Source organism: Apodemus sylvaticus, chromosome 11 (genome assembly GCF_947179515.1).
Source record: "Apodemus sylvaticus chromosome 11, mApoSyl1.1, whole genome shotgun sequence".
NCBI classification, from domain to species: Eukaryota; Metazoa; Chordata; class Mammalia; order Rodentia; family Muridae; genus Apodemus; species Apodemus sylvaticus.
Genome location: NC_067482.1, coordinates 9,648,235 through 9,676,167, shown reverse-complemented (window position 1 = coordinate 9,676,167; position 27,933 = coordinate 9,648,235). Strand labels below are relative to the sequence as shown.

At 47.0% G+C, this 27,933-nt stretch overlaps 1 protein-coding gene across 1 annotated transcript in view; it reads right to left on the bottom strand.

Annotated features, from left to right (window-relative positions):
- The window catches only part of Scd5 (stearoyl-CoA desaturase 5), a 34,288-nt gene extending 9,682 nt beyond the window's left edge, over positions 1 to 24,606 (bottom strand). The window contains 2 exon segments of the mRNA XM_052198834.1: positions 24,306 to 24,493; positions 24,580 to 24,606. Of these exon segments, the coding sequence (XP_052054794.1) occupies positions 24,306 to 24,493; positions 24,580 to 24,606 (215 nt within the window).
- Between the last annotated feature and the right edge of the window lie 3,327 nt (positions 24,607 to 27,933).

Genomic DNA, 27,933 nt, shown 5'->3' with positions numbered 1-27,933 from the left:
TTGTTTAAACCAGTCGAATGAGGATTTTTCTCAGAGAACCTAAATGCACCCAGTAGGGACACTGTCAAATGCCACCTCAACCCCTTCTTAGAATGAAAGCATCGAATTTCCCAGTTGCGGGCAGCACTGCGACTGACTGAGAGTCACTTTCCCTAGCTACTGTCCCTCCACTCGCTGAAGGGCCTAGCAGGCTCAATCTTGGCACACGTGACTCTGGCAAGCCTTGGCTTGCTCCCCCCACTCCCTCCGCCTTGACAACAACCAACAGATGACGTTCCTAAAGCAGGCCCCCAAGGTCTGTTTCCTTGACCACGTCCTCCTCCTCCTCCTCCTGAGGCTGACCACCAAGGTCCAGCTAGCAAAGTATTGAAGTCCAGTGATCAAAACCCCCTTTGGCTCGCCAAATTAACCTGTCCGGTCACTCCTAATTAACTCATCCTAGCGTGGGGTGTCCCCTTGTACCTTTCTAGGCCACCATTTCCCTATGAGCCACATCTGTCCTCTCTATTGTATTGAGAGACAGTCTTTAGGACTTCAGGACAAATATCCCTTTACCTCTCTCTGCTCACTTCCCTGTCTCCCTCATCCTGTCTTTCCTGACTTTGTCTCTTATTCCCTGCCCTTTGTCCCTCTGAGGCAAATTAATCTCCTTTGTGCTGAGAACTTGGTCTTGGGGAGTCTTGTACAGATAGCATCCCCTCACAAATGATGATTGCCCTGAATAAATGAAGGTGTGGACCACTGCCTGCACCGAGTCCCTGTTCGGTTGGTTGATTCTGCCATTGACGCTGAGCAGAGGTCAGCTCCTCCTCTTGTCCATCCCTGCTCCCACGACATCCCTGCTTCCCTGGGCATTGATCACAGGGTGCTCCCAGGTGAGCTTCCTCAGAACTAGCCTCTGAGGTGACTGCTGGGTAACAATTTGCTACGAGATTAAGACATTCCATTCTGCAGGAAGCTCCTTAAGCAGGAAGGTAAACAAAGCGAAGTAGCTTCAGGAAGTTCCTGAAACTGACCAGATTTACCAAGCCCCTCCCAGAGTAAGGAAAAAAAAAGGCCGAGAGAGTCCCTCTCAGACAACCCAAAGTGTGGAGAAGACTCTCAGACTAGACCAGCTGCCTGGAAGAAGCAGAAACCAGCCAAGCCACCTTGAGGAGATTTAGACAGATTGGTGTACCTAGAAAGAGCTCTTTAATCTGCTGAGCTGCCTACAGGTTGTACAGTGTGCTCCAGGTCCCCAGCTTTGTGAACTGCCACCCACGCTTGGATGGGCTTTGATGGTAGAGCTGTCCTTCAGTCATTTCTGCTCCTGTAAGTAACCCCTCACCTACACTCCTGCAAGTGACCCTCATAAAACTTGCTGGTTCACCCAGTTGCTCTTTGGTCTGTTGTGGGTCCTCTATCTGGGGGAAGTAGGCATGTGTGTTGTGTCTCCCCAGGAAAAGTCCTGTCACACAGCTGGTGACTAAACTTGCACATGGATACATGGTGGCAGACAGGCAGACGATATGAGCTCAAACAAGGACAATGAAAACACTCCTAAATATTTGTGGACTGACTAAATGATACTTTGGTCAACAAATGATGAATTCTTAACTTCTCAGAAAGATAAGATCATTGCCATTGCAGTGATTTTAGTAAAGCAAATAGATTAAGTATCAAACTTTTGTTATTGTTGGTTTTTTTAAAAGATTTATTTTATGTATATGAGTACATTATCTCACTCGTATGTCACTCAGCCATACCAGAAGAGGGCATTAGATGCCATTACAGATGGTTGTAAGCCACATGTTATTGCTGGGAATTGAACTCAGGACCTCTGGAAGAGCAGACAGTGCTCTTAACATCTGAGCCATCTCTCCAGCCCCACGTTGTTGCTGTTTTTAAAGACCCAACCATACAATAAGTGAGCAGTCCATTCTGGGACTCTATTAGAAGCTTATTGCTTGAGTTGTCAATTCAAGATTTCACATGGGTGGTAGTGGCACACGCCTTTAATCCCAGCACTAGGGAGGCAGAGGCAGGTGGATTTCTGAGGTTGAGGCCAGCATAGTCTACAGAGTGAACTCCAGGACACCCAGGGCTACACAGAGAAACCCTGTCTCAAACAAAACAAAACAAAACAAAACACAAAAAACAGAAAACAAAACAAAAAATTCACAAGCAAAGCTAACAACCCAATCAAAGACTTTCTTGCATCATGCCAGCAACAGGAGTCATTGAGAGATTTCCAGTCCCTAGTGTAAAAGAACCATTTCTGATGATGACCAGTCAGTAAAATATATAAAAAATGCAACAATACATAGAATTAACCCTCATTCTCACGAGTTTAGTTGTGCTTTGCCAAGTCTTCCTGAGAACATTTTGGCTCTGAACTTGAAGAAAATCTTTGAGATCAACGGGAGAAATAAAAGACTAGAAAGACTAGAGAGAAGGCAGTAAATACTGAGTCTAGAAGGACCCACAGGATAGAGCAGCTGGCCTCACAGATTTGAAACCAGAGAGAGGAGAGAGACCCACATATTTCATCAGAAATACAAAATCACTCACACCACCCTGCGGGTAAAGCTGCTTCCTGCTGCTTGGAAACTGCTGGTTAGGAGGAGGGAGGATGTCAGGGACTCTCATCCCTGTCACTCGCCATTTCTTACCACACCAATACCACAAAGGAAAAGAGGTTCAGGACACAGAGTCTATTTTCTTGAGACACGGGACTGTTTACGCCTATAATTCCAGAACTTGGGGGAGCTAGGACCGAGGATCATGGATTCGAAGTTAGTCTTGGATGCACAGCGACCTTGAGACCTTCCTGGCATAAACTGATCACCGCAGGAAAAGATATAACTGTTCCTCTTAGTCTGGGACCCGTGAAATCGAATGCAATTCATTTGTAGATTGCCACTTTTCTAGGGGGCAAAAGCTACGACTCTAATCGTATTGTCAGAGAGATCTGATCCTCAAGGGAGTGCATTTGTAGTAAAACTATTGTTTTCTTTGATGATGGTGCATTTTTAACTGTGATTTGCTTTGTTTGGGGATTACAGAAGAAATTTAATTCAATTTAAAGTCTGATCCTTTTAAAAAATGAGATTGTTATCTCCAATTTCTTCAGTGGTTAAAAAAAAGCAGGAAATAATTGTGCTGACACTAGATAGTGGCGTGTGCGTGTTTCCCCTGATTTTTCTACCCTACATATGTAAAGATCATGTGCTGGAGGGTCCACAGCCAAGCAACCCCGCCACCTCTGTTAGTGGCACACAGCCGGCCAGGCTCCCAGGGTTCAGGGCCAGTGCGGCATCTGATCTGCCTTCAGGATCCATCAGCCTACTCCTGCTGCACTGGTCATGTGGGTGGGCAAAGGTCAACAGGCCGTCTAGCATGACCACCCCATCCCATGTTTAGAGGCGTACCCTTCATACATGTCACATGGGTTCTGTTCCTGTGTTCAAGTTGCACCATTCTTCCAAATTGCGGAAGCTCACGTTGCTAGGTATACCTGTGCTGTGATCACCTGCATTCTTGTGGCCTTTGGCATGACAACGCCAAGGCCCCAAGGTTTTCCTGCTAACTGAAAGTTGACATGCTCAATCACATAAAAATAAATGTTTATGAGTAGGGATGTTAGCACACACCTGTAATCCTAGCACTTGGGAGACTCTGGCTGAAGAGTCACGAGTTCGTGACCAGTCTGAACTAAACTAAGTCTGAAAGGCCAATCTAGGCTATATAATGAGAACCTGCCCCTATAGATACACACACACACACACACACACACACCATATATATAATATACATACACAAATATATTTGTATATATAATAGTATTATATCATATCATATATGTATTATGTAATATGTATGTTTATATGTATATATACATTATATAATAATATTATAATATACAATACAGTATTATACATTATATAATTGCATAGTTATACAATACATATTACAATACAATATGCATATATGTATGTATACATATGTATATACATAATATTATTGTTCACTTTTCTTACCTAAATACAAACCTCAACCTTAGATGGTCATGAGAGTCTAAAGCTGAATTATTAGACAGAATCCTCTAGAGGAGCAGAACCTATAGAATGTATAAGTTATTAAGAGAGATTGATCAGACTGGCTTACACATCAGAGGCTGGGTAGCCCAGCAGTGCTGACCTGCTTGCTGGCAAACGGAGAAGCATGCTCCTGATGCAGAAGGGCGATGGCTTAGCGGTCCCTGTCCTGATGCAGAAGGGTGATGGCTTCGCGGCCCCCATCCTGCACTGACAGCTTGTATGCTCTCTGGAGAGTGACTGGCATTGAGTCCACATTGAAGATGCTTTTTGTCACTGAGCCATCTCTTCCAGCCCCTGCTGAGCAGATCTTGTTGACCCTTGCTATCACATATACATGGACAAACTGCTACTTCCGTTTGCCGGCGTTCCCACCTTGTATTATCTCTGTCCCCTTTGAATTCCCTTCTCTTAATATGTGAAGAATTTGAAAACCAGAGATCTGAGAATGTCCAATTTGTGTGCAGATGAAGAACATACAGATTCTCGGTGAGCTCTAGGGGGTTTGCAAGTTTGTTTTATTTCTTAATAAACAAACAAACAAAGTCTTGGGGAAAATTCATTAACACATGAGACGCCGTAATGAGGAAACTCCCCTGCAGCCAGCTTAGTTAACATTGGACCAGATAGCTCCTGAATCAGATCTGCTACAACACTATTTCCATTTCCAGTCACCTCACCTTCAGAGTTTGTACTTACAGGAAGGAAATACATTTTCACTGGTGAAGTAAATGGCGACACCGATGGCTGGGAACACCGCGTGGGCCTTCCCAGCAGCCACTGCTCTCTAGCATGCTCTAACAGGAGTTTTGCCTTGTTTCTGGTCACAGATGGGTTCTGTGGCTGGGTTCCCTAAATGGTGAGCCGTGCTCTTTGTCACATTGAAATACTACTATGTCCTGTTTGCCATGCAGGGGCCTGCCAGCACGTCCAAGGAGAAGCAGGTTACCTGCAGAGGAGAATCCTGCAGAGGAGAATCCTTGCAGCTTTAAGACTCTCATTATTCCACACCTGCCCTAAAGTTAACTAGTCACGACGTGATCCAGCCTCTCGTTTGAGCAAACACTGATGCAAAGTGAGCGAATGGTTCATTACAAACTCCAAGTTCTTAACTGAGCAGAACTTAAAACTCCATGCAATAGCAATTAGTGTGAGTGTGTGTGTGTGTGTGTGTGTGTGTGTGTGTGTGAGAGAGAGAGAGAGAGAGAGAGAGAGAGAGAGAGAGAGAGCACGAACTTGTCAAAGAGTATGGAGGGTGTATGGGAAGGGTCAGAAGGAGGAAAAGGAAGAAATTGTGTAATCAAATTATAGCCTTAAAAAGAAAAAAAAAGACAAAAAAGAAAAATCTTTATGTGCAATATTTTAGATTAAATAAACAAGGTCAAGTTCTGTCCATTAGGAAAGACAGACCCACAGACACACACACACAGACACACACATGCACACACACATGCACACACACAGGCAGACACACAGATACACACAGGTAGGCAAACTTGTCAGACACACACACACACACACAGAGTTCCTTTCGATCTCTTGATGGTAATCACTGGTGATGTTCTTCAGCAAGGAAGCAGCTAAGAGCCGTTTACGAGGGAGCCAGATGGCAGCAGGCTGTGCGTGTCCGTTGAGTAGAAGCATGCTCTGGAAAATCGCATTACCTCAGCCCCCATTCTTATCTGCATGTCGCACTTGTCTGATAGGAAACGGGCAGTGTACAGAGAGATGTGCTCAGTGCCAGTCCTGAGAAAACCTGAGAGGTTCACCCCCAGCTGCCAGCAGACGGGGGCAGTTCTGGCTTCTCTTTCATCCCCTGTAATCCCTACTAAGCTTAAGAATTCAACTGAGATCTCTTTCATAATGAGGCATTCTCTCCCTCAGAAGGGAGTTTGCCCACACTCTTTTTAATTTTTAAAATTTATGAGCCTGTGAAACATGTCTTTAAGACAAGCAAGAGAGGAGGGTGAATTTTCATTCTCAAGGCTGAATTATGTCAGCTCTCCAGACAGTGGGCCTCTACTAGGAGCCCCCTGCCTCCTGTAGGCATTGCGCCGGGTAACCACACAGATGAGAGCCTCGGCAGGCTACAGCTCTCAGGGCACTCTGCAACTTGCCTGGGCCATTCCCTAGTCCCTGTGGTTAGCCAAAGCTCTCCAAGGCCACATGTCAGGGTATGTGAAAAAAAAATTCAGTAATCCCTGTTAACAAGGACAACAATGATTTTATGCTGTTTGGAAACAGACCAAGTAAGGACCATGTAAGCCCACATTAAAGGAATTTAAACACTTACAGAAGCAGGTTTTATTGATGGGATTGGGTGTGTAGCTCCATGATAGACCCTTGCCCAGCAAGATCTGGGCTCCCTCCCCAGCCCCTCACATGCACACATACAAAAGGAGTTGACAGAAGGGCGGACTTGGCTCCTAAAGAAAAGCATAGACAGGAGAAGGAACGTCATCGCATAAAACTTCTGCAAGGACTTCCATCCACTTTGGTCCTTGCCGTCAGGCAGTCCGTCAGCTTCTGATGAAATCATCTCAGAGTGTCACTTTGATGAGAACAGAAGATAGAAAACTGTTTCGGCAGCTTAAGGCGAGGTCTCAGAGAGCAGAGGACATGGGAAGGTCCTTGCTGGAGGCCAGAGTAGACTCTGGTGCTTGGATTCTTGTTCTCTCTCCTCTCCTAAACGAGCATTTCCACATAGAACACCAGCTCTGCACCTTCCCAATGCTTCGACTCTTTAATTCAGTTCCTCTTGTGGTGACCCCCAACCATAAAATCATTTCATTGGTATGTTATAACTGTATTTTTTACTACTGTTACGAATCACAATGTAAAGATCTAATAAGCAGGATGAAACCCACAGGTTGAGAACCACTAGTCTAGACTTTCTATCTGGGTCATTGAGACCCCAGTCCAGGCATGAACTCCCCCTGGTGGTCAGCTTTGGGGCTGGATCTCTGAATTTCCATGAAGTGGATTATAATCTGTTCCCAGATTTTAGCTCACCTCCTAAGTGACATTAGGGTCTCCCCAATTAATAGATCAATGTTACAGGAGCCTTAAAGAACTTCCAGGATGGACCTTCTCTAATGGAATCTGTCTTTGGTCCTGGGAGAAGATATGACATCACGAACTGCTCCAGAGAATAGAACATTATACACTGCTGTATCCTCCATTAAGAGTCAATCCAGATGGGCCTGCTGATCACATGGACAAAAGACAACCCTTTAAGGAGGCTAAATCGCCTAAAGCCATGTTAAAGGGATGGAAGGAGTAATTATTCCCTTCGTGAGGGACCCTGCCCTCTGTTTACTCACCCGTGCAGCTCTGGTAAGCCTGCCTGCCGCTAAGTCATGATACTGTGTGCTGACTTCCATGGATGAACATGCCAGCCTGCATCAAAAGGCATGTCTCTTTCTCTCCTCTGTCTCCCTCCTTCCAGCAACTGCTAACATTCACAGTTTGCACACCCTGGTACTTTCCTCTCAAAGTCTGGCCCTTGGGGTTCTGCTTTAAATTTTATTTATTAAGGAGACTAAGAACCCAAAGGGGCAACTCCCATTTCCCTCTTATCATCTGGAGCCCAACGTGGGGTCTCTCCAAGATTTTCAGTAACACTTTCATGTGCAGACTGGTGGTGGTGGTGGAGTCTCTCGCTGTTCTTCATGCGTGTGTCTTTACTTACTGCTCACGGTATAAGACCCACAAGACTTCACTGAAAATGGCCACAGGCATGAACAGAATAGAGTTTGGGATGCCCACACTGCCCACCATGGCAGATGGTGCTAGCAGCCACACACCACTGGCTACTCAGCAGTGTGGCCCCAGGGTTTGTACTCAGTCTGAAATATTTTATGAATATTAGCACATTTTCAGTCTGAACCGTATAAAAGCAGTGAATATCTGTCAAAACACTGCTAAAAAGTGTCATATGCTTAGGATGGAAACAAAAATAGAAATAATCTTTCAAACTTGTCAAGCAGGGCATAATGCTGTATGTTGCAAGGAGCCTATGGCACAATAAGGAAAGAAAATCTAAGACAAAGAGTGAATTATGATAGAGGTGGGGAGAGGCAAAATGAAGAGAGAACCCTGCTGAGGTCACCGCAAATGTCAGCAGCAATGAATGATCATGGCCTATGCCACGTTGGTGCTGGTGGCCTGTGCCACGTTGGTGCTGGTGGCCTGTGCCACGTTGGTGGTGGTGGCCTGTGCCATGTTGGTGCTGGTGGCCTATGCCACGTTGGTGCTGGTGAAGGCCAAGCATCCAGGAGGGAGTTTAAGATGGAGCCAGGGGATGACTTGACTGACTGAAGCCAGGTTTAGCTCCAGGGGCTGAGAGCTACACATCCAGGCCCTCAAAGCAACAGAATAGCACGTGGTCAGATGGCATGAAGGTGAGGGCATCCCCACAGGAGCGCAGGCATTGAGAAGAGACACCCATGAAAGACACCCGTGTGTTTTTCTTCAGCCATTAGACTTTTGAGACAGTAACTAAAAATTCCCCAAGGAACTAGGGTTTCATCAGCACTCTCATCCTGGGAAAGAGAGAGATTTGAAGTCTGGTGCCCTCCTGGGGAAGAACTTGTCTCTCAGAAAGAGATTTCACAAAGTGCTGTCAATCTGTGGGACAGACCAGGAGTCAGGTTCTGAGATGACGGTGTGTCAGTTAAGGGCAGGACCACACCTTGACCAGGACTGCTGAGCGGTCATTCTTCTGCACTCTATTTAAAGTATTGTGACAATTCCCCGGTTGGGGAGGCCATCCCTAGATCTCTTCCTAATGTGGTCCCATCGAAATCTTCCTCTTGTCACTGTTGCTTGCCTTTTTAATCGGCATATTCATGTGCTCAAAGCTAGCTGGTTAGGGCTGTCAGGACCCAGGCTCTGGGTTCCAGCAGAGAGAGGTCCACACTGAGGAAGGCACACTCAGTACCAGGAAGGAAGGGAAGCACACTCTTAGATGTAAAGCTTTCTTGGAACCTCTGATGCTTTTAGCTATGAAAATGTATCTGGACATCAGTAGCTTAAGTGGATCTTAGTCATTCGGGATGATTTTTAAGAAATGGAATGTTGGGGGCTGCAGTATGGCTCAGTAATGAAGACCATGTATTGCTTTTGCAGAGGAAACAAGTCCAGCTCCCAGCACCCACTCTGGATGCCTCACAACCACCTGTAACTCCAGATCCAGGGGGATCCGATGTCTCTGACACCTACTGAGAAGCTCATGTGTCCAACTACTTATTTATACGTATAATTAAAAATAAATATTTTTTAAAGGAAGAGTTAATTTTTAAGGAGGAAAAAATAGAAATAGAAGCTGGGTGTGGTGGTACGTGTTTATGATCCTAGAACTGGGCAAGACGAGTCAGGAGGACCATGAGTTCAAATCTTGGTGGGCTATGAAGTAAGATTGGGTCTTGAGTAAAAACCCATACAATCGTTTAGAACCTAAGCTTTTCTAAGTGGAATAGCTATGCTATAGTGCTACACACGCAGTCAAAAGCACAAGACATTTCATGCTCACCTCCTTTGGAATTTCACCTGTATTCAGTAATGTATTCATCCACTTTGGAAGGGAGCTATCACCACCATTGTTATTTATATCACTGTGCAAACAGAATCTCAAAGAGAGAACAGACAGACAGATGCTTTCATCTGGAGCTGCGGCTCACATCTGCAGCTGCCTCACTGTATGGACTGATTAAGCGAACCACTGTCCCAGGACTAACCCGTTGATAGTTCTGTCTTTGCTTCAGGCATTTTACAACTGCATACAGTTTGTGATTTCATGTTCTCACCTAGTCTCACACTGTGAGTCTGTCCTCTGACCTTCAGAATGCCTCCAGGATGTGGGAGGTCATGTGGCAGCTGGCAGCACTTGTGGGTTGCCTTCCGTGACCATGTGACAGCTAAAGGGTATGCTTCCAGGGTGTCTACTCCTGTTGCTACTCACAAAGCGTGTGTCAGAACATGGCCTCTTGGTTGAGGGCTGCTCCTTGTTTGGGGACATTTTTGTATAAAATTTAGAAGAGGAGGAGGAGAAGGAGGAGGCAGAAGAGGCAGAAACAAGAAGAAGAGGAAGAAAAGAGAGGAGAGGAGAGAAAAGGAGAAGAGAGGAGAGAAAAGGAGAAGAGAGGAGAGGAGAGAAAAGGAGAAGAGAGGAGAGGAATGGAGAGGAGAGGAGAGGAGAGGAGGAGAGAGGAGAGGAGAAGGAAGAAGAGAAGAGAAGAGAAGAGAAGAGAAGAGAAGAGAAGAGAAGAGAAGAGAAGACAAGACAAAAGAAGATGACTGACACTTGTGCCCGGCCTTACTCAGACAAGGATCAGCTTCTTCAGTTTTCCTGTGTATAGTGAGCCAAACAAACCCCCAGATAGCTCAACCTAGTCTCCCTTTGACACATTTGATGAGCTATAACAGAATACCATGGGACGGAGGAGTGGAAAATCTTATAACAGAAGGGAAAGCTCCCAGGAGCTCTGACATGACAGCCTGCAGGTGGCTAATCTAAATATCCATTTGGGGTATGGGAACAGCTATCAACAAGCTCACTTTTAGAGACAATATTTTCACTTCAACTGTCAACCGACAAAGGGTCTCCGCAATCATGTGGCTTCCAGCTGAAGAGAGAAAATACACTTGAAGTTCACAAATACGCACATAAGCACATCCTTTCCATTCTAAAAGGGAGCCCAGAGTCATTTAGTATTAACAAAAACTAGCTGACATGATTAACCTCCCAAATCATTTCTTGGAAAGACTAAGATGTGCTGAGATGGGCTGCTTTACGGTGAGCCTGTTAGTCTCTTAGCCACGTGGGCCGTCCTGCAAGTTGTGTTGAAAAACAACTTCTCTACGACGCTCCTGGCTTTGTCTTAGCTTGATTCGTTAGGAAGCATGAAGCACAGACACTAAGGTAACTGCCGCTGAATGGAGAGTCTGGGTCGAAGGGCCAGAAGCTCACGAGGCCCAGGAGGCAAGATTTTGTGGCTGTGAAATATTTTTCCAGCAAAAGGCAGAGTGTGGCCTTACTCTTAACTCCTTCCTATGGAGCCCCACTCGGGGCTCATGAGAACAAGTTGGGAACAGGATATGAGACCACACCTGCCCTTTGCTGCATACACCCGCAGGGGTGGTCAGTGCAGTGCTAGGGGCCGGTGAGAAACCCTGCCTTCTCTCCCAGAGCTGTCTGCTGCGAGGCAAAAGTCAAACACTGCCCAGGAAAGGTAGAAAGCCTGGCTTCTGCTACGAGACAAAAGAATATTGAGTTAGGCAAGCAATAAATCAGGTCTGGAGAAGGGATTAAAAAAAGAGAAAGAAAAAAAAAAACTATGCCTAGGAAGGCAGTAAGTTGTTGAAGAAGATATAGAAGAAGGAAAAAACCAAAAACATAAACAAAAGAACAAACACACTTTTGATCCCTAAAGAGGGCTCAAGAGATCCTTTTCACCCAGGATTCGATATTGCTCCAAAGCATGGGTCTTTGACTACTGGGGAGGAGGCCGGGAGGCTGAACCATGATCCCAAGGTTCAGACAAGTGTGCCTTGGCTCAGGCTGACCCTGGACAGGATAGTAAACAAACCCACACTCTTACAACAAGCGACACACAGACAAACAGTAGAACCTTCAGGCAGCAGAGCAAAGGGAGGTGGACTCCGAGATCAGCCTGAGCCTGGACAGATGGAAGCCCAGGGCTGAACATTTAGGACACTGCTCTGTAATGCTGGGCTCCGAGCTCCTGGGAGAGTAGCCACCTTCTGAAGCGCTCGGTGCACCAGGTGATGGAGAGCAGCAGCAACATCTGAGGGCAGTTCAGCCTCAGGGTAGTTGGTCCATTCTGCATCCCCTGCCACGCGTCCACACAACAATGGCCTGGGAAGGAGGTCTTCTCAAGCATAAATGTGATGGATGCTGACCTCTCTTTGCCCTCTTTATGGTGACCAATAGTTAGCTCTCAGGAGCCGTTTCTCTCCTTCTTCTCTCCAGGGTACCGTGGATCAAAACTAGGCTTACCAGTAAGGGTCTTTACCCGCTGAGCCACTTCACCCATCCGCATCTAACTTCTCAGAAAATAATGAAGGTATAAATAAAGCCTCTTGTGAATGTTGTTAAAAAATCTTTGCCTGAAGAGTTAGAGCTAACACCTGCCTGGAAGGATTTTGCATTCCAAGAAAATATCCAAGCTAGACTAAATATTAATCCCTCTTTAGTCTGGAAAGAATTTATTGAAAGAGAATAGCTTAGTGGAAACAATCACTTATTGTTTTGACTTGGTTAATCAAAGCAGTGGAGAGTTGGGGTATTCATGGCTCAGGGCCAGAGTCTCCCTTCATCTGCATGGCGAAGTCATTGAACAGGTCAGAACTATCTGTGTAAGGAGCAAATGCAAGTACAGAATTAACAAATGAGGTTATCATTGGCAACCGAAGTGGGTCAGGATGCACGAAGATACCCTTACTGATATCAACAATGACATCAAGACAATGCCTCACAGACTGCAGGGCTACCTTCCCTGATTCCTGGTGAAGACTGTCTCCCATGCTGTGGTGGAACGCACTTTCTCAATTTTTCCAGGGGAATTTCTTACACACAGAAATAGAGGATCAATGTGGGGAAAGAAAAGTGACTACTAATGCTGTTGATGCTCACACATGCACACATATTCCATCCACACACACACACACATATCATGCGTACACATACACACATCATGAACACAGACCCATACACCATGGACACACACACACACATCATGAACACAGACCCACTGACCCACACACCATGGACACACACATGGACATATATAAACAATGTGTGCACACATACATCATGAACACAGACCCATACATCATGGGCACACACACACATACATACACATACCATGTATGCACACATACACACCATGCATGCACACGCACACGCACGCACACACACACACACACATTCTCCCAAAGCTCCAGTAGGAAAGTACCTCCTACGCTTAGAGAAAGACAAGTGACATTTTGACTTAGAAATGTCTTAAAAGTCAAAACAAGCTGTTGAATTGTCTGGCACACTGACTTCTGCTGACGTTTTGAACCACTTAGAGGAAAGCTTTTGTCCTGAGGCTGTAACCTGGGCGCTGAATCACCGCTGTTCTGCACTTGGATAATTCGGCTATTTCTAGCGGTTGAAATCTCCTTTGAAAGGGCAAGTGCTGAATAGCAGTAGGAAAGGAAGTTTAACCTCTTCCACCCACTGTCAACAGAAAGAAAGAATGAGACACAGGATACACTTTGGTTGATTTTTATTAAGTCTTTGGAGCTGAAATATTCAGAATTTTTATCTTTGACAACTGGAACTGGATGCAGGGGAAACAAAGGGCGGAAGCACTTTTTTTATTCTCTGTGACTTTGGGGAGCCTGGAGAAGACACAGTGACAAGAGTCTGGATGCAGGGCGGGAAACCAAAGACAGCCTGCCCACCTCAGCGCAGACATGAGACGAAGGAGGAAAAAACAGTTACACTCATGGGGATGCTCAGAAAGATTAAGTCAAAGCAAGATGGAGAAGTGAGGAGACTTCTGCGAGGGCGAGAGATCTCCATCTGCCCATCGAAGACAAAAGCCCGATAAGTGCCGAGCTGGAAAGGCAGAAAAGCATTATGGGACTGAGAAAGCAGTGTGACCTAAGGGGAGAGGCCCCATGCAGAGAAGGCAGCAAAGGGAAGAGTGACTGGCAGGGGACACGGACGCTGTGGAGACACAGGGACAGACAGACAGGACAGGGAACCACAAACATTTTCTGCAGGGATAGAACTGTGGGAGAGCCAGGCAAAGAAAACAAGCTTGGGTGGCAGTGGGCAGACATCTGGCTGAGCGACCTCCTCTGGCGTCCCGGACCCAAGCTGAGAAGCTCTGGAGAGAAAGACAAAATGTCTCCCCAAATGTTGCCCTCTTGTTTGCTGTTCAGTCCCCAGGCTCTTCAGCAGTGTCTGGGATACAGTGAGTGCTCGGTCTAGTTAGTGTCTAATGAGCTGGCCAAGGGACACGTGAGGAAAACATTGTGAGGATAAAACATGCTGTGCGCACGCGGTGCTTGGTATCCGTGATTAAACCGTAGGTTCACAGAGGGGATGTCAGAGAACTAGGTTCGGCTATAGCTGAGCCAAATTTGGGTTCCCCGAGGTAGGGACAGCCCAGGACTCAAATGAAACAGCCAGTGTGCAAAGCCAAGGGTGGCTGAGGGGCACGTGGCTTTGGGAGATGGTCTACCATCTTCTCTCTCCACATCTCTCTGTAAGCCTCGAGCACACATTTAGGTGACTGAATGCGTCGTTATTTGAGCCTCCTTTGGAGATTATTTCTACAGTTTCCACAAAATACAAATAATACGCCAAAATGTCAAATATGTCCAGTCTTTCAAAACTGCCAATGTCTGAATAAGAACTAGTCTGTCAAGCCAAGCAATGGTGGTGCACGCCTGTAATCCCAGCACTCTGGGAGGCAGAGGCAGGCAGATTTCTGAGTTCGAGGCCAGCCTGGTCTACAGAGTGAGTTCCAGGACAGCCAGGGCTATACAGAGAAACCCTGTCTCAACCTAACAATTGGTAGGGAAAGACCTGTAGTAGATGAACTCAGGACAGGCAGATTTCCTAAGAGCCCTACATGGAACTGAGATTAAAGGCAGCGGAGTTAGCGTGAGAGACAAGACAGGGCCAGGGTGCCTGTGCATGTCGAGACGATTCATCTTCCCCACCGAGATCCTCAAAGTTGAAGGCAGCGTAGGTCAGGTAGGGAAGCAAGGACAGGTTGGTGCCAATGGCAGACTGCTCTGCTCTGCCCTGGGCATACTGTGCTCGAAGCACAGGAATGTACCTGGGGTGCAGGCAAATGCGAAGTTTCAAAGTGAAAAGCTGAACAGGCTGAAGACCCGACAGTTCTTAGACCCGTGAGAGAAACAGGGTCGCAGAGCAAACTGCCTCCAAGCACTGGGAAGACACCGGAAGAGTCAGGACACTACAGCACGTGGAACAACCGCCTCTACAGCAGCGGTTCCCAACCGCTAGGTCATGACCGTCACAGAACACATATTTCCAGTGGTCTTAGGAACTGAGACTGCGCTCAGTAGCAAAATTAAAGTCATGTCGTAGTAATGAAAATAAGTTTATGGTTGGAGTTCCTAAGACCACTGAAAATATGTTTTCTGATGGCCCTCTATGGTTCCGGTGCTGATGTGGGAGAACTGGGACTTACCTGATGAGTTTCTGTGAGCTGGAGGCATACCTGAGGGAACTGACACTCCCAAGTGACCTAGTCACAAGTCGCCCTGACGCTTTTCTAACTTTTAACTCCAAGAGCTTGGACTAGGTTTCCATGGTAGAACTTCACAAAATGTTTCCCTCGTCCTTGTGTGCAGACGGAAGATGGAGCTATTTTTTTCCTTCTATTGAAAATAAATTCCTTTCTCATAGAACAAATCCTTGATTACAGTTTCCCTCCCTCTACTCCTCTCAGCCCCTCTCCACCTCCCTTCCCCTCCCTTTCAGATCTATTCCCTTTCTGTCTCCCATTAGAAAAGAACAGGCTTGGGGCTGGAGAGATGGCTCAGCGGTTAAGAGCACTGACTGTTCTTCCAGACATCCTGTATTCAATCCCAGCAACCACATGGTGGCTCACAACCATCCTTAACAAGATCTGACGCCCTCTTCTGGAGTGTCTGAAGACAGCTGCAGTGTACTTGTATGAATAAATCTTGAAAGGAAGGAAGGAAGGAAGGAAGGAAGGAAGGAAGGAAGGAAGGAAGGAAGGAAGGAAGGAAGGAAGGAAGGAAGGAAGGAAAGGAAGGAAGGAAAAGAAAAGAACAGACTAACAGACTTCTAAGAGATGACAACCAAACATAAGACAAAAACCATCACATGAAAGTTGGACAAGGAAGCCAGGCAGTGGTGGCGCACACCTGTAATCCCAGCACTCTGGGAGGCAGAGGCAGGCGGATTTCTGAGTTCGAGGCCAGCCTGGTCTACAAAGTGAGTTCTAGGACAACCAGGGCTACACAAACCCTGTCTCAAAAAAACAAAACAAAACAAAACAAAACAAAAAAAAAAAAAAAAAAAAAAACACCAAATCCAAAAAGCCAAAGGAAGGAAGGAAGGAAGGAAGGAAGGAAGGAACAAAAGAAAGGAACGAACGAAAAGAAAAGAAAGAAAGTTGGACAAGGAAAACCAGCAGATAGAAAAATGCCTAAGAGAAGGCACAGGAGTCAGAGGCCCACTGGTTCCCACACTCAGGAGTCCCCCAGAAACAGTAAGATGGAAGCTACACTATGCACACAGAGGAGCTGGGCAGGCCCTTGCTGGCCCCGCGCTTGCTGCTTCAGACTCTGGAGAGAGACATTTTTAGATACACCAGTCCATTCTGTTCTTTGACAATGCCCACCCTGAGGAGAACTAGCGACAGAGGGAGGCATGCTGGTACTCTGTCAGAGCCTTGTTAGCGCCTGGGTGAAGGAAAACACCCAGCTGACATAGCTTTCTATACATGAGGAGGGACCGTCCTGCTCTAAATCATTCTATCTGCCTTGTTTTAAAGAAAGACCTAAAAAAAAATGAGGACCGCTTGTGATATTCACAATCCAAGGGCATGGGTACACTAAGACAAAGGCCTAGTCACAGAATGACAGAATACTGCCCTCTCCTCCCGGACTCCTCAGCTCTACACTACCAAAAACAGCCAAGCCTGTATTCTACCTGTACACAGTGCATCACGTCTACAGGGCAAGAGGAAACGCACAAGGTGTACTGGAAGCAAACAGAGTGAAGAGGTAGCTCCAGCATCCGGAGCCGCAGCAGAGATGACAGAGGGGATTTAAAGCAACCAAGTCAAGGCTGGGTGCCCTGCTGCATAAAATAGGCATTTGGCACAAACGGCAAGTATACCTGGAAAGTCAGAAATCACAATCACAGCCTTAAGGGCTCCCAGAAACCGGAAATGGCAGTCTAGCAGAAATGAAGATCTTTGATGAGCTTCTTAGAATTTGTAGGCACAGCTGGGGAAAGAGTCTCCAAGCGCTGTGAATCGACTGTACAATCTGTAGCAAGCTGCAGGGACAGAGCAACAGAAGAGGAGGGAGAGGCAGGGGAGAGGTGTGAAGCAGCAATGGCAGAATTCTCAGGAAGCTCAGAGCATCTGAAGCTAAGCAAATGGGGGTGGGGAGAAGACGGGCAGACGGGGAGAAATAATCCTATACACAGGCTGACAAAGGAAATCAAAACTACAGAAAAACACTGCAGCAAGCCAGAAGGCAAGAATAAAAACACCAGGGCTGGAGAGATGGCTCAGTGGTTAAGAGCACTGCCTGCTCTTCTAAAGGTCTTGAGTTCAATTCCCATCAACCACATGGTGGCTCACCACCATCTGTAATGGGATCTTCTGCCCTCTTCTGGTGTGTCTGAAGCGAGCAATAGTGTACTCATATACATAAAATAAATAAATAAATCTTAAAAAAAAAGTTTCTCATCTTTATTGGTCTAGCAGGATGTCCAAAGTCATAAGAGCAGAAATATGTCTACTTGTGAATTCTCATCTACGTGTGTTGCTATACAGGTATACGTTTATATGTCTGTAGAGCCCCTACTTGTCTGAGTGAAATGACTGAGGGCCATGACATTAGGGATGGGAGGGGGCAAGTCAAAGATCTGCAATAAATACGGAACTTTAGGCATGAAGTGATATGGGAATATCTTCAAGTGATATGGGAATATCTTCAAGGTGAACTCAGATTAGTTATCCATTATCAACTTTAGGGCAACCACTAAAAAAATTTTTAAGTGTAACTAACCTGCTAATCAAAGAAAGACACTGCAATGATAAAATATTAAAATCATAAAAGGAGACCAGATACAGTGGTGGCTGCCTTTAATCCCAGCATTCTGGGAGCTGAGGTAATAGGACCCTAAGCTCCAGGCTACCTGGGCTTACAGCAAGGCCCTGCCTCAAGAGACAGACAGACAGACAGACAGACAGACATCCTAGAGAGATGGCCCACCAGTTAAGAGTGCTTTCTGATCATGGTTCCTGGTACACACACAGTAGGTGGCTTCATAACTGTCTGCAACTCCAGTTCCAGGGGGATTCAAGATCTCTGGCTTCTACAGTTTCCTGTGCGCATGCGTATGCACACTCACACACACACACACACACACACACACACACACACACACACACACCATGTGAAGGAAACGACAAGACTCTGATGAAAGAAATCCAAGAGTTAGATAAATAAATGAAGATGCCTCATACTTATGATATGAGGGTTTTGTATTTTTGAAGACACCAGTTCTTCCTAGTTTGATCCAGGGACACGGTAATTCCAACTGAAAGCCCAGCAACTCACTTGCAAAAATGATTCTATAGCTTGTATATGAGAAAAAACAGAATAGCTAACGAAATATTAAAGGAGAAGAACAAAGTGAAGAATTAATACTATCTGGCTCCAAGATGTACTGTATATCTATGGTAATAAAGATAGTATGGCGCCCAGGGAAACAGACTAACAGATCAATGGAACAGAATGTAGTCCAAAAATACACCCACAAAAATAGTCAGCTTAGTACAACAGAGGAGTTAAAGCAATGAAATAGAACACACGCGAGCAGCCTTCCCTGCAGAGAGTCCTACAGTAGCTAGACATATTCATATTAAAAATCCACATTTAGCTACAGGCATAAAGATAAAATACAGAACAGTTAAACTATTTGAAAGTGGCAAAGGATTGAACCTAAAAACCTTGGACTTGATGGGTAACCCCAAGTATAATCTGAGAGAGAGAGAGGGACAGAGAGAGGGAGAGTCAGTAAGCTGATACTATCCTTGATATGTTCTCCTCTACCAAAGATACTGGAGGGAATAGTTACAAAAGTCTTGTCTGATAAAGAACTGATTTTCAAAATATACAAGATTACTTAAGATACTGAAAACTTAAGATTAAGAAAATAGGCAGGGACTGCAGAGATGGTTCAGAGGCTACGGGCATTGGCTCCTCTTGCAGGGAACTTGGGTTCAGTTCCCAGCACCCACATTGGCAGCTCACAGCCATCTGTCACTCCAGGATCGGATGTTTCCCTCATCTGTCCACAGGCACTGCACACACGCGCTGCATGGACATACACACAGGCTCTGCACACACGTGCTGCACAGACATACACACAGGCTCTGCACACATGTGCTGCACAGACATACACACAGACTCTGCACACATGCGCTGCACGGACATACACACAGACTCTGCACACACGCGCTGCACGGACATACACACAGGCACTGCACACACGCGCTGCACGGACATACACACAGGCTCTGCACACACGTGCTGCACAGACATACACACAGACTCTGCACACACGCGCTGCACGGACATACACACAGGCTCTGCACACACGTGCTGCACGGACATACACACAGGCACTGCACACACATGCTGCACGGACATACACACAGGCACTGCACACACGCGCTGCACGGACATACACATAGGCTCTGCACACACGTGCTGCACGGACATACACACAGGCACTGCACACACATGCTGCATGGACATACACACAGGCTCTGCACACACTTGCTGCACGGACATACACACAGGCACTGCACACACGTGCTGCACGGACATACACACAGGCTCTGCACACATGTGCTGCACAGACATACACACAGACTCTGCACACATGCGCTGCACGGACATACACACAGGCTCTGCACATACGTGCTGCATGGACATACACACAGGCTCTGCACACACGTGCTGCACGGACATACACACAGGCTCTGCACACACATGCTGCACGGACATACACACAGGCTCTGCACACACGTGCTGCACGGACATACACACAGGCTCTGCACACACTCGCTGCACGGACATACACACAGGCTCTGCACACACGTGCTGCATGGACATACACACAGGCCCTGCACACATGCGCTGCATGGACATACACACAGGCACTGCACACACGTGCTGCACAGACATACACACAGGCACTGCACACACGCGCTGCACAGACATACACACAGGCACTGCACACACAGGCACTGCACACACGCGCTGCATGGACATACACACAGGCTCTGCACACACGTGCTGCACGGACATACACACAGGCTCTGCACACACGTGCTGCACGGACATACACACAAATAAAAAATAAGTACTTTAAAAAAAAAGTACAGACCAGTAAAGATGTGCCAACCATCTGATTACATCTCATTAAGAAGAGATCACTGGTGGAAAATTAGCACATGGGAAGAGGCCATTAGTCATTTGTCATCAGGTAAAGGCTCAGAACATGATTATGAGGTACTACACATCCATCAGAGTGGCTCAGTCCGGAACTGTGACAGTATCAGATGCTGGCAAGGATACAGGCTGGCAGAGTCTCACCTGCCTCCTGCAGGAGCACAAAATGGTACAGACACTCAGGAAGACAGCTTGGCTATTTTTTTCTAAAACTAAATATTACCTTACCATATAACCTAGCCATAGCATGTCTTGGCATTTACTCAAGAGGATCTAAAACATATTCGCAGAAATACCCTGCAGGTTCCTAGCTGGGTCCACGTGTTTGTGTGGACCTCACACCCTGGGATGGCAGTGAAGAGGGGGCAGAGACTGAGTGTTTCGCTGTGGGACAGGGACTGTTGTCCCAGAGAGCAGGACAAGAGAAGTTCAGAGGGAAGCAAGGACGTCTCCAAGGGACGTCCTTGGAGAGGCCTAGGACTGTGTTCCCAAAGCACAGTCCTCTGCCAGCTGGGGAGCCTGGCTCTCAGCCCCGGAGAAGGAGAACGGAGAGATGATGTGACGGAACCAGGTACTCGCTTGTAGCTCATCCCCAGCATGCAATGACTTTGACTCCCGTAAGGAACCTGTCTGATCTACATGGCCTGCCTGCCTGGCATGACTGGAAAACCAGTTCCGCGAACACGAGACACTTCAAGCTGTAGCATGGTCTTGGGAGTCTTGGGTGTCCGTTTAGTTCAGTGATTCTGAGGCTTATTTGGGATTGTGGGTCTCTGTGTTCTCTCAGCTGGATGATTACCAGAGGACGAGAGTGCTTGCCCACGGTGATTTTCTATCTTTCAAACAGTCAGGCATGACGGAAAGAACACCGAGCAAATAATCGGAGCTGGAGGGACTTCAGGCTCCAGTTTGTTATTCATACCCATGTATGACTTTCCTCACAGGCCACACTGTGTGAGCATGTTTAAATATTCCGTGATGACGCTTTTGACAGCTTAACCTCTCTGGCTTACGGGTTCTTATCCTGATCACTTCCAGTTCCTTCTGAGACCTTCAATAACCCCCCCACCCCCCACCCTGCCCTTGTTGCTGGTTCTCCGCGCTTTCTCAGCGTTTTCTCTTTATTACAGCATCTTTCTCACTATCTGTAGGTTCCATGCCCTTCTATACATCCGGGAAGACAGAAGCTAATCTTTAGCGCCATCCCCACAACACTAGTTCCAGCAGACGCTCAAGGCGCCCTGTGGAAAGATGATCTGAGTGGGCGATTCCTGGCAGCTGGGCCCCTTTGATGCTCACTGGCCTGGTGATGAAAGAGATGTTCCCAGATAATTATTCAAGGAACTTGCCAAAATAGTCTTTGTTCTTCGGTTTACATTTAGAAATAGCCTTGGGACGTGCGTACTGCCTGAACACATATCTTGAATCACACTCCTAAGGATAACGATTGGAGAAGTCTAAGAAATCTAAGAAGTCTAAGAAATAACTGCTGTTATATCATCTCCGTCTCATTAATAAAACAGAAGAGCCTTCGCCTTCTCTCCCAGGATCTTGACATCAATCCCAGGGTTGATTGCCCCAAAGCATCACTAATTGTATAGTGACATCATTGATATCATAGAACTGGAAGTGGCATACATATCTAAGGGTAGCGTTGGGTAAATAAACTGCGACACACTCGACTGAAGGATTGGCCCGAAGGCTTTGACAATGATGTGTATAATGTAATCTGAAGTTAAAGGCAAGATATAAAATCACATACATAGTGTGACTGCCATCACACCAAATCTATGCCTAAACACAGAAACGGCGTGATATTAATAGTGGCACTGTTTGTGCGGTAGGATTGCGGGTGATTCTGCTCCCTTGTGCTTTGCTCTAACAACTTTTCTCTCTCCCTCTTTCCCTCCCCTCCCCCTTTTCTCTCTTGGCAGATTTGCAATCTCAGGATTGAACCTGCGGCCTCATGCATGATGGGTTTATATGTCTCACGAAGCTGTGTCTCCGGCCCCATGACTTTTAATATTTACTTGTGTGGTAAGAACTCAGAATCACAAAATCAGATCACTGCTGAGAACACTGTGTTGGTTTCTGCTCTAAGACTTTTGGCACTGGGTATGTTTGACCGGGAGAGCAGAGACCTCACAGTGAAACAACAGAAGCAGAGAGGAAAGCACAATCCTGTGTCCTGGCCAGCAGCTGCCTGTGGGTGACACTGTGGCTTCTGTGCACGGGCTCTGACTGAGTGCCAGCATCCTTCTGCTCACAAGGTATCTTCCCAAACCTGTGTGGACTGTCACTGCTACTCTATTTTATGATGAAATAGAGACACTGGTAATCTGTTCACCGGCCAGTGGGGGCACGGCCGGATCAGGGCGACTCCCTCTGAATACTTTCCCACGCCTCTGCTCAGAAGGACAGTCTGCACCACACTTCCTTTTTGTTCCCAGGTTCCACCTGAACAGATTCTGGACTGAAAGGTCCCCAGCTGACTCCAGCCTGTCTGGCATGGTCTTGAAGAACCACTGAGTCCCCGTGTTATTACAAAGAAAGCCCGGAGGGAGATATGGTCCCAAGGTTGTCCCCGTCACACACAAATCCATTGCTTTGGGAGCAACAAGCCTGTTTATAAATGCTCTTGGCATGGCCACCATTGCAGATCCTGACAACACAAACACTGTATGTGGAAGCACAGTGGTGGCCGGCTAGAAGGAGAAGAATGATTTCCTCTTGCTGACCCCATTATAGTCAGCCTTCCTTCATGTGCTTGTTGAAGCTAGATTTGCCTTGCAAATGGCAGTCAACTAAGCACACTTGGCTGACACATGGGTGATTTTTAAAAAAGAAAGGAAGGAAGGAAGGAAGGAAGGAAGGAAGGAAGGAAGGAAGGAAGGAAGGAAGGAAGGAAGGAAGGAAGGAGGAAAGAAAGGAAGAAAGAAAACGATTTATTTATTTTATATATGAGTACACTGTTGCTGTCTTCAGCATAAGAGGGCATCAAATCCCATTACAGATGGTTGTGAGCCACCATGTAGTTGCTGGGATTTGAACTCAGTACTTCTGGAAGAGCAGTCAGTGCTCTTAACCTCTGAGCTATGGGTGTATGTACCTGAGGCCTGAGGCCTGAAAAGCTTGTGACGCCATGCAAAGCAATGTATAGGTCTGTTGCCTAGGCAACGGCTGCCATTTACCCAGAATTCCATAGCCCACCTTTACCTGTAATTACGTCACACCCCCCCCCCCCCCCCCCCCCCCCGGTATATAACTGAGCAGCGCTCCTTTCCTCTCTCTCTTTCTTTCTCTTCCCCCTTCCATTCCAGCCGGCTACCCCTTCCCCTTCTTAAATAAAGCCCACGTGGAGCTATCTGGTCTAGCATGTCTCATTGCGGTTCACGGTTCCACCGCCGCCGGCGGCCCGTGGCCCGGCGCCCGGGGTGCGCATGTGTGGGCCTGGTCAGCAGCGGTAGCCACAGAAATCAACGCAGAAACCAACAATGGGTGCTTTGAGCACCCCATACGTGGTCCTGCTTTCTTTACAGGTAACCTACCAGTGCAACATTTCCATGGGGCAGTAGGCGGACTGGGAGAGAACAGATCAAGACACCTGGATAAAGTCAACTGTGTTGGAGCCCAGCGTGTCACTATATACAGTCGGACCCCTCCCTCTGTCTCCTTAGAGAGGCTCAGGCAGAAGAGAGGGCAAACAAACACATGTCATGAAATCAGCCAGGGAAGACCAGTCAGAGGGAACGAAGCCAGGATTAACGGAAACCCACTACATATGAAACCTGAAATTCAAAACAGACATGGACAGGACTTAATCAATGAACAGACAATCTCAGAATGAGCCCAGCTGGGGATGGGGGGGCGGGACTGTGCTGAGGCTGAGGGAGATGCAGCCCTCTGCTTTCTCACCTCCCACGGTCCCTTTGATATCCATTCACTCACTTCCTCTGGAACTGGACCACAGGGTCAGCAAGCAGATCAGCGACATCAATGACAGCTGGATGCTTGTGGACCAACAGCCACCTGATGTGGGAGAAGAAGACGCCTTGATGGGCGCTGTGGGGGTCCACATCTGTCTCTGAGTACTTGTGGTGGACTCAGTGGCCCCTGGCCCACTCCAAGATGTCGTTCTACAGAGATAAAACAGAGCCCGTGTGAAATGTCATCATGGAGAATGCCTTTCCGGAACATTCCGGCCACTCCACCCTGTTCTCACCGCCCAGCTCTGCTCTCCTGTCCCCATGGTGTCCCCACATGGTCTCTGCCGCTCACACCCAACTCCTAAACATGGTCTGGGACCGTTTTTTTCACCAGAGCAGGAAGAAGCCCTCATTGAGCTGGATACAAGTTTGAGTTTGGGATATGTCACTGAAGAAGCCAGACAGTTTGGGGCGTTTGGGGGAGCTAGAAAGAGACTTGAAATACAAAGTGCTGGTGAGATTCTCAAGTCCTGGGGGGCTAGTTCCACTGAGGAAAGTGGGATCTGGTGTGAGGACAGAGGCTCGATTGCCAGGAGAGTGGTCACCTTAAATACAAAGGCATCTCTCCACCTGGACCTCTGCCTTCCCTCCTGACACTGGTGACCTCTATGAGGTCCACTTTAGAGAGCACAGGAAAATAGAAAAAGAAAAAAAAAAAACCACCAAGCCGCTCCTGTGGGTCTCTAAAGCTGTCTCTACCTTCAGGCCGAGGCACACATGACTTTGTTCGTGGACTGCTTCAACTGAGCATGACAGCACATGAAGGGATGCAGCAGTGGCTCTGTGAGGAGTCTGGTGTGTCACGTAACTACAGTCAGGTCCCCCCCATACTCGTAAGCATCACTGCACACCGTGGCAATGTCCTATTGAGCCTTTGGTCATGGGAGACAGTGGAGGGTACCTGGGGTCCTGAGTGGGGTGCCGGGCTGTTGTAACTGCTAAGACCATCTATGGCCACGGACATAAGATCTATAGACTTCTAGGCTACACTGTGTGTTTGGGGGTTTTTGGATGTGTTGAATTAACATCCATAGGACAACACTCTCAGGCATTAGGAAGGAAGGCAAATGAAACTGGACGGTCATGGTTTGGATAGGAAAATTAATCTGAAAATAAAAATGTAAATGGTGCAAAACTGTCCTCTTCCTGAGGGTTTTGAACCATGAGAGTTCAGGACTTGGTGTTCTGATTTGGAATCTTCCGTCGTTGATAGTGGCTTAGTCTGCTGATGAGAAAGGCCTTGGGCAACTCTTCTGCTCATTAACTGTTCACCCAAAGAAGGCTCTGGGCAGTGGGGACTACTCGGTGCATCCAGTGGTGCTACAAGTCTACTTAACTGTGTTCACAAAACATTGTCACTCTGAAAAATTAAATCTGGGCCTACCGAGAAGACTCATTCGTTAAAAGCATTTACTGGTCTTCCGGAGGATCAGAATTCACTTCCCAGCTCCTAAATCAAGTTGTTCACCTATAACTCTAACTCTGGGGAATCCAATGCCTCTGGACTCCTCTGCCACCTGCGCACGCACATGAGAACGCACACACACACACATACATGCACACGCACGAGCTCTCAAGCAAATATATACATAATTTTAAAGCCAATAATTATTTAATTATTATTTAAACATTTAAATTAAATTTAAACATTTTGATTAGCTTATTTAATTATTTAAAACAAATAAATTCTTAAAAAGTTAAATCTATAAAAGCCTTGAGTAAAGAAATATATGCTTAGCTTTGAAGGTGAACAGACTCAGAACCATCTGAAAGCCAATGTTCTACAAAACCTACAGCTGACTATAACAGCGGAGAGGGCTTTAGATTTTTGCCAGTGTAAAAATAAGGGTTTTGTAAGGAGTGAAAACATTTTATTATTTATAATCACACAATTTGAGGTTAGGAAAGACTTCCAAGTGTCAATCAAGACTATGGAAACTAAAGGAGCAATTTCTTTCCCTTGTCTTAGCTTATTGACACCATCTGACCATGGAAGGAAGGACACTGCGCCCCCTGTTCACAGCTGCAAACATGAAGGCTTAGACAATATTTCCCCCCAGTTCATCCAGCCGGGGGGGGGGGGGGGGGGGGGAAGGTTATGGAGCAAAGATGGTGCCTCTTCAGACCTCAGGCCACAGCCTAAGACACACCCCTTCCTTATCAAGTGTAGGGGAGTCATTTACAGAGATCGCTCCTTCTTTTAAAAAGATTATAGCTGTTCTTTAATGCATGCGGATTTTTTAAGGAAACCTGAGTTCATTCAGAAGGACTAGGAACACTGTTCTCTCCCAATTAAGCCTAATACAAAAGCAAAACCGAAACAAAACCAAAGGCAGGATGCTGACAGGTCAGAACAAAGGCTTTGATTTTTAAGCCCTTGTGCCAGATGGCTTCCTTACAGTGGCTTCTGACTGTCACAATGGAATGAGGGAAGGGGCTGGGCTCCTTTCCAGAGAAGCACAGCCGTGAGCCAAAAATACCTGAAGGGATAGCTTCGCTCTGGCTGTGTGTGTTCCTGTGGAGCTGAGACCAGAGAGAGGGATCCAGAGAACACACTGTGAGACAACAATAGAACTGGAAAAAGAAATCGGCGTGTCTGAGCCACGGGCCTCTCTCTTCCACCTAGCCTGCGATTCTTTCTGGCCTGGGAACAACCGGAAGCCGCCGGTGCAGGAGAGAAGAGCCTGCCAGTGACCCGCACCTGTGGCTGGGTAAAGGTGTGTGCGCCTCGGGTGGTTGAGTCCAGTCAGTGTGAACCTTAGAGATGGGCTAAAGGGAAAGCTGGGGGCAAAGGAGAAGACATGAGCAAACTGAACTTCAGAAAGTGGAGACAGTGGAGAGAGAAGCCAGAGGCCTATGGTCGCCTCTTGGACTTCATTCCCGAGGGGGTGCCTCTGGGGGACATGTTAAGACATCCTGAATAGAGTTTATTCAGGGCATGGAGAGGGCAGTTGGGGGGGGGGGGCAGTAGAGACAGAGGAAGGGAGAGACAGAGAGAGAGACAGAGAGACAGAGAGAGAGACAAAGAGAGAGAGAGGAAGAAGAACAAGAACAAGAAGAATGAGAAGAAGAAGGAGGAGGAGGAGAGGAGCACCTGGAGAGGAGGACCTGGAGAGAGAGGAAGAAGAAGAAGAAGAAGAAGAAGAAGAAGAAGAAGAAGAAGAAGAAGAAGAAGAAGAAGAAGAAGAAGAGGAGGAGGAGGAGGAGGAGGAGGAGGAGGAGGAGGAGGAGGAGGAGGAGGAGGAGGAGGAGGAGGAGGAGGAGGAGGAGGAGGAAGAGGAGGAGGAGGAGAGGAGCACCTGGAGAGGAGCACCTGGAGAGAGAGGAGTAAGGAGAATGGGGGGAGGGGCAGGAGCAAGAGGACAGAGGAGAGAACTAGAGCAAGAGAGAGATGAGGGGTGAGTAGCCCGGTTTATAGTGAGCCGGGCGCACCTGACTGTTGCCAGGTAACTGTGGGGCGGGGCCTAGACTAAATGCCTACACATAGTGCTAACTGCTCCAGTCTAAAACTATAGGCACCGTTCCATCATTTTCATGTTATTGAGTAGGATAGGATAAGATAGGATAGGGAAGGGGAGAAGAGGAGGGGA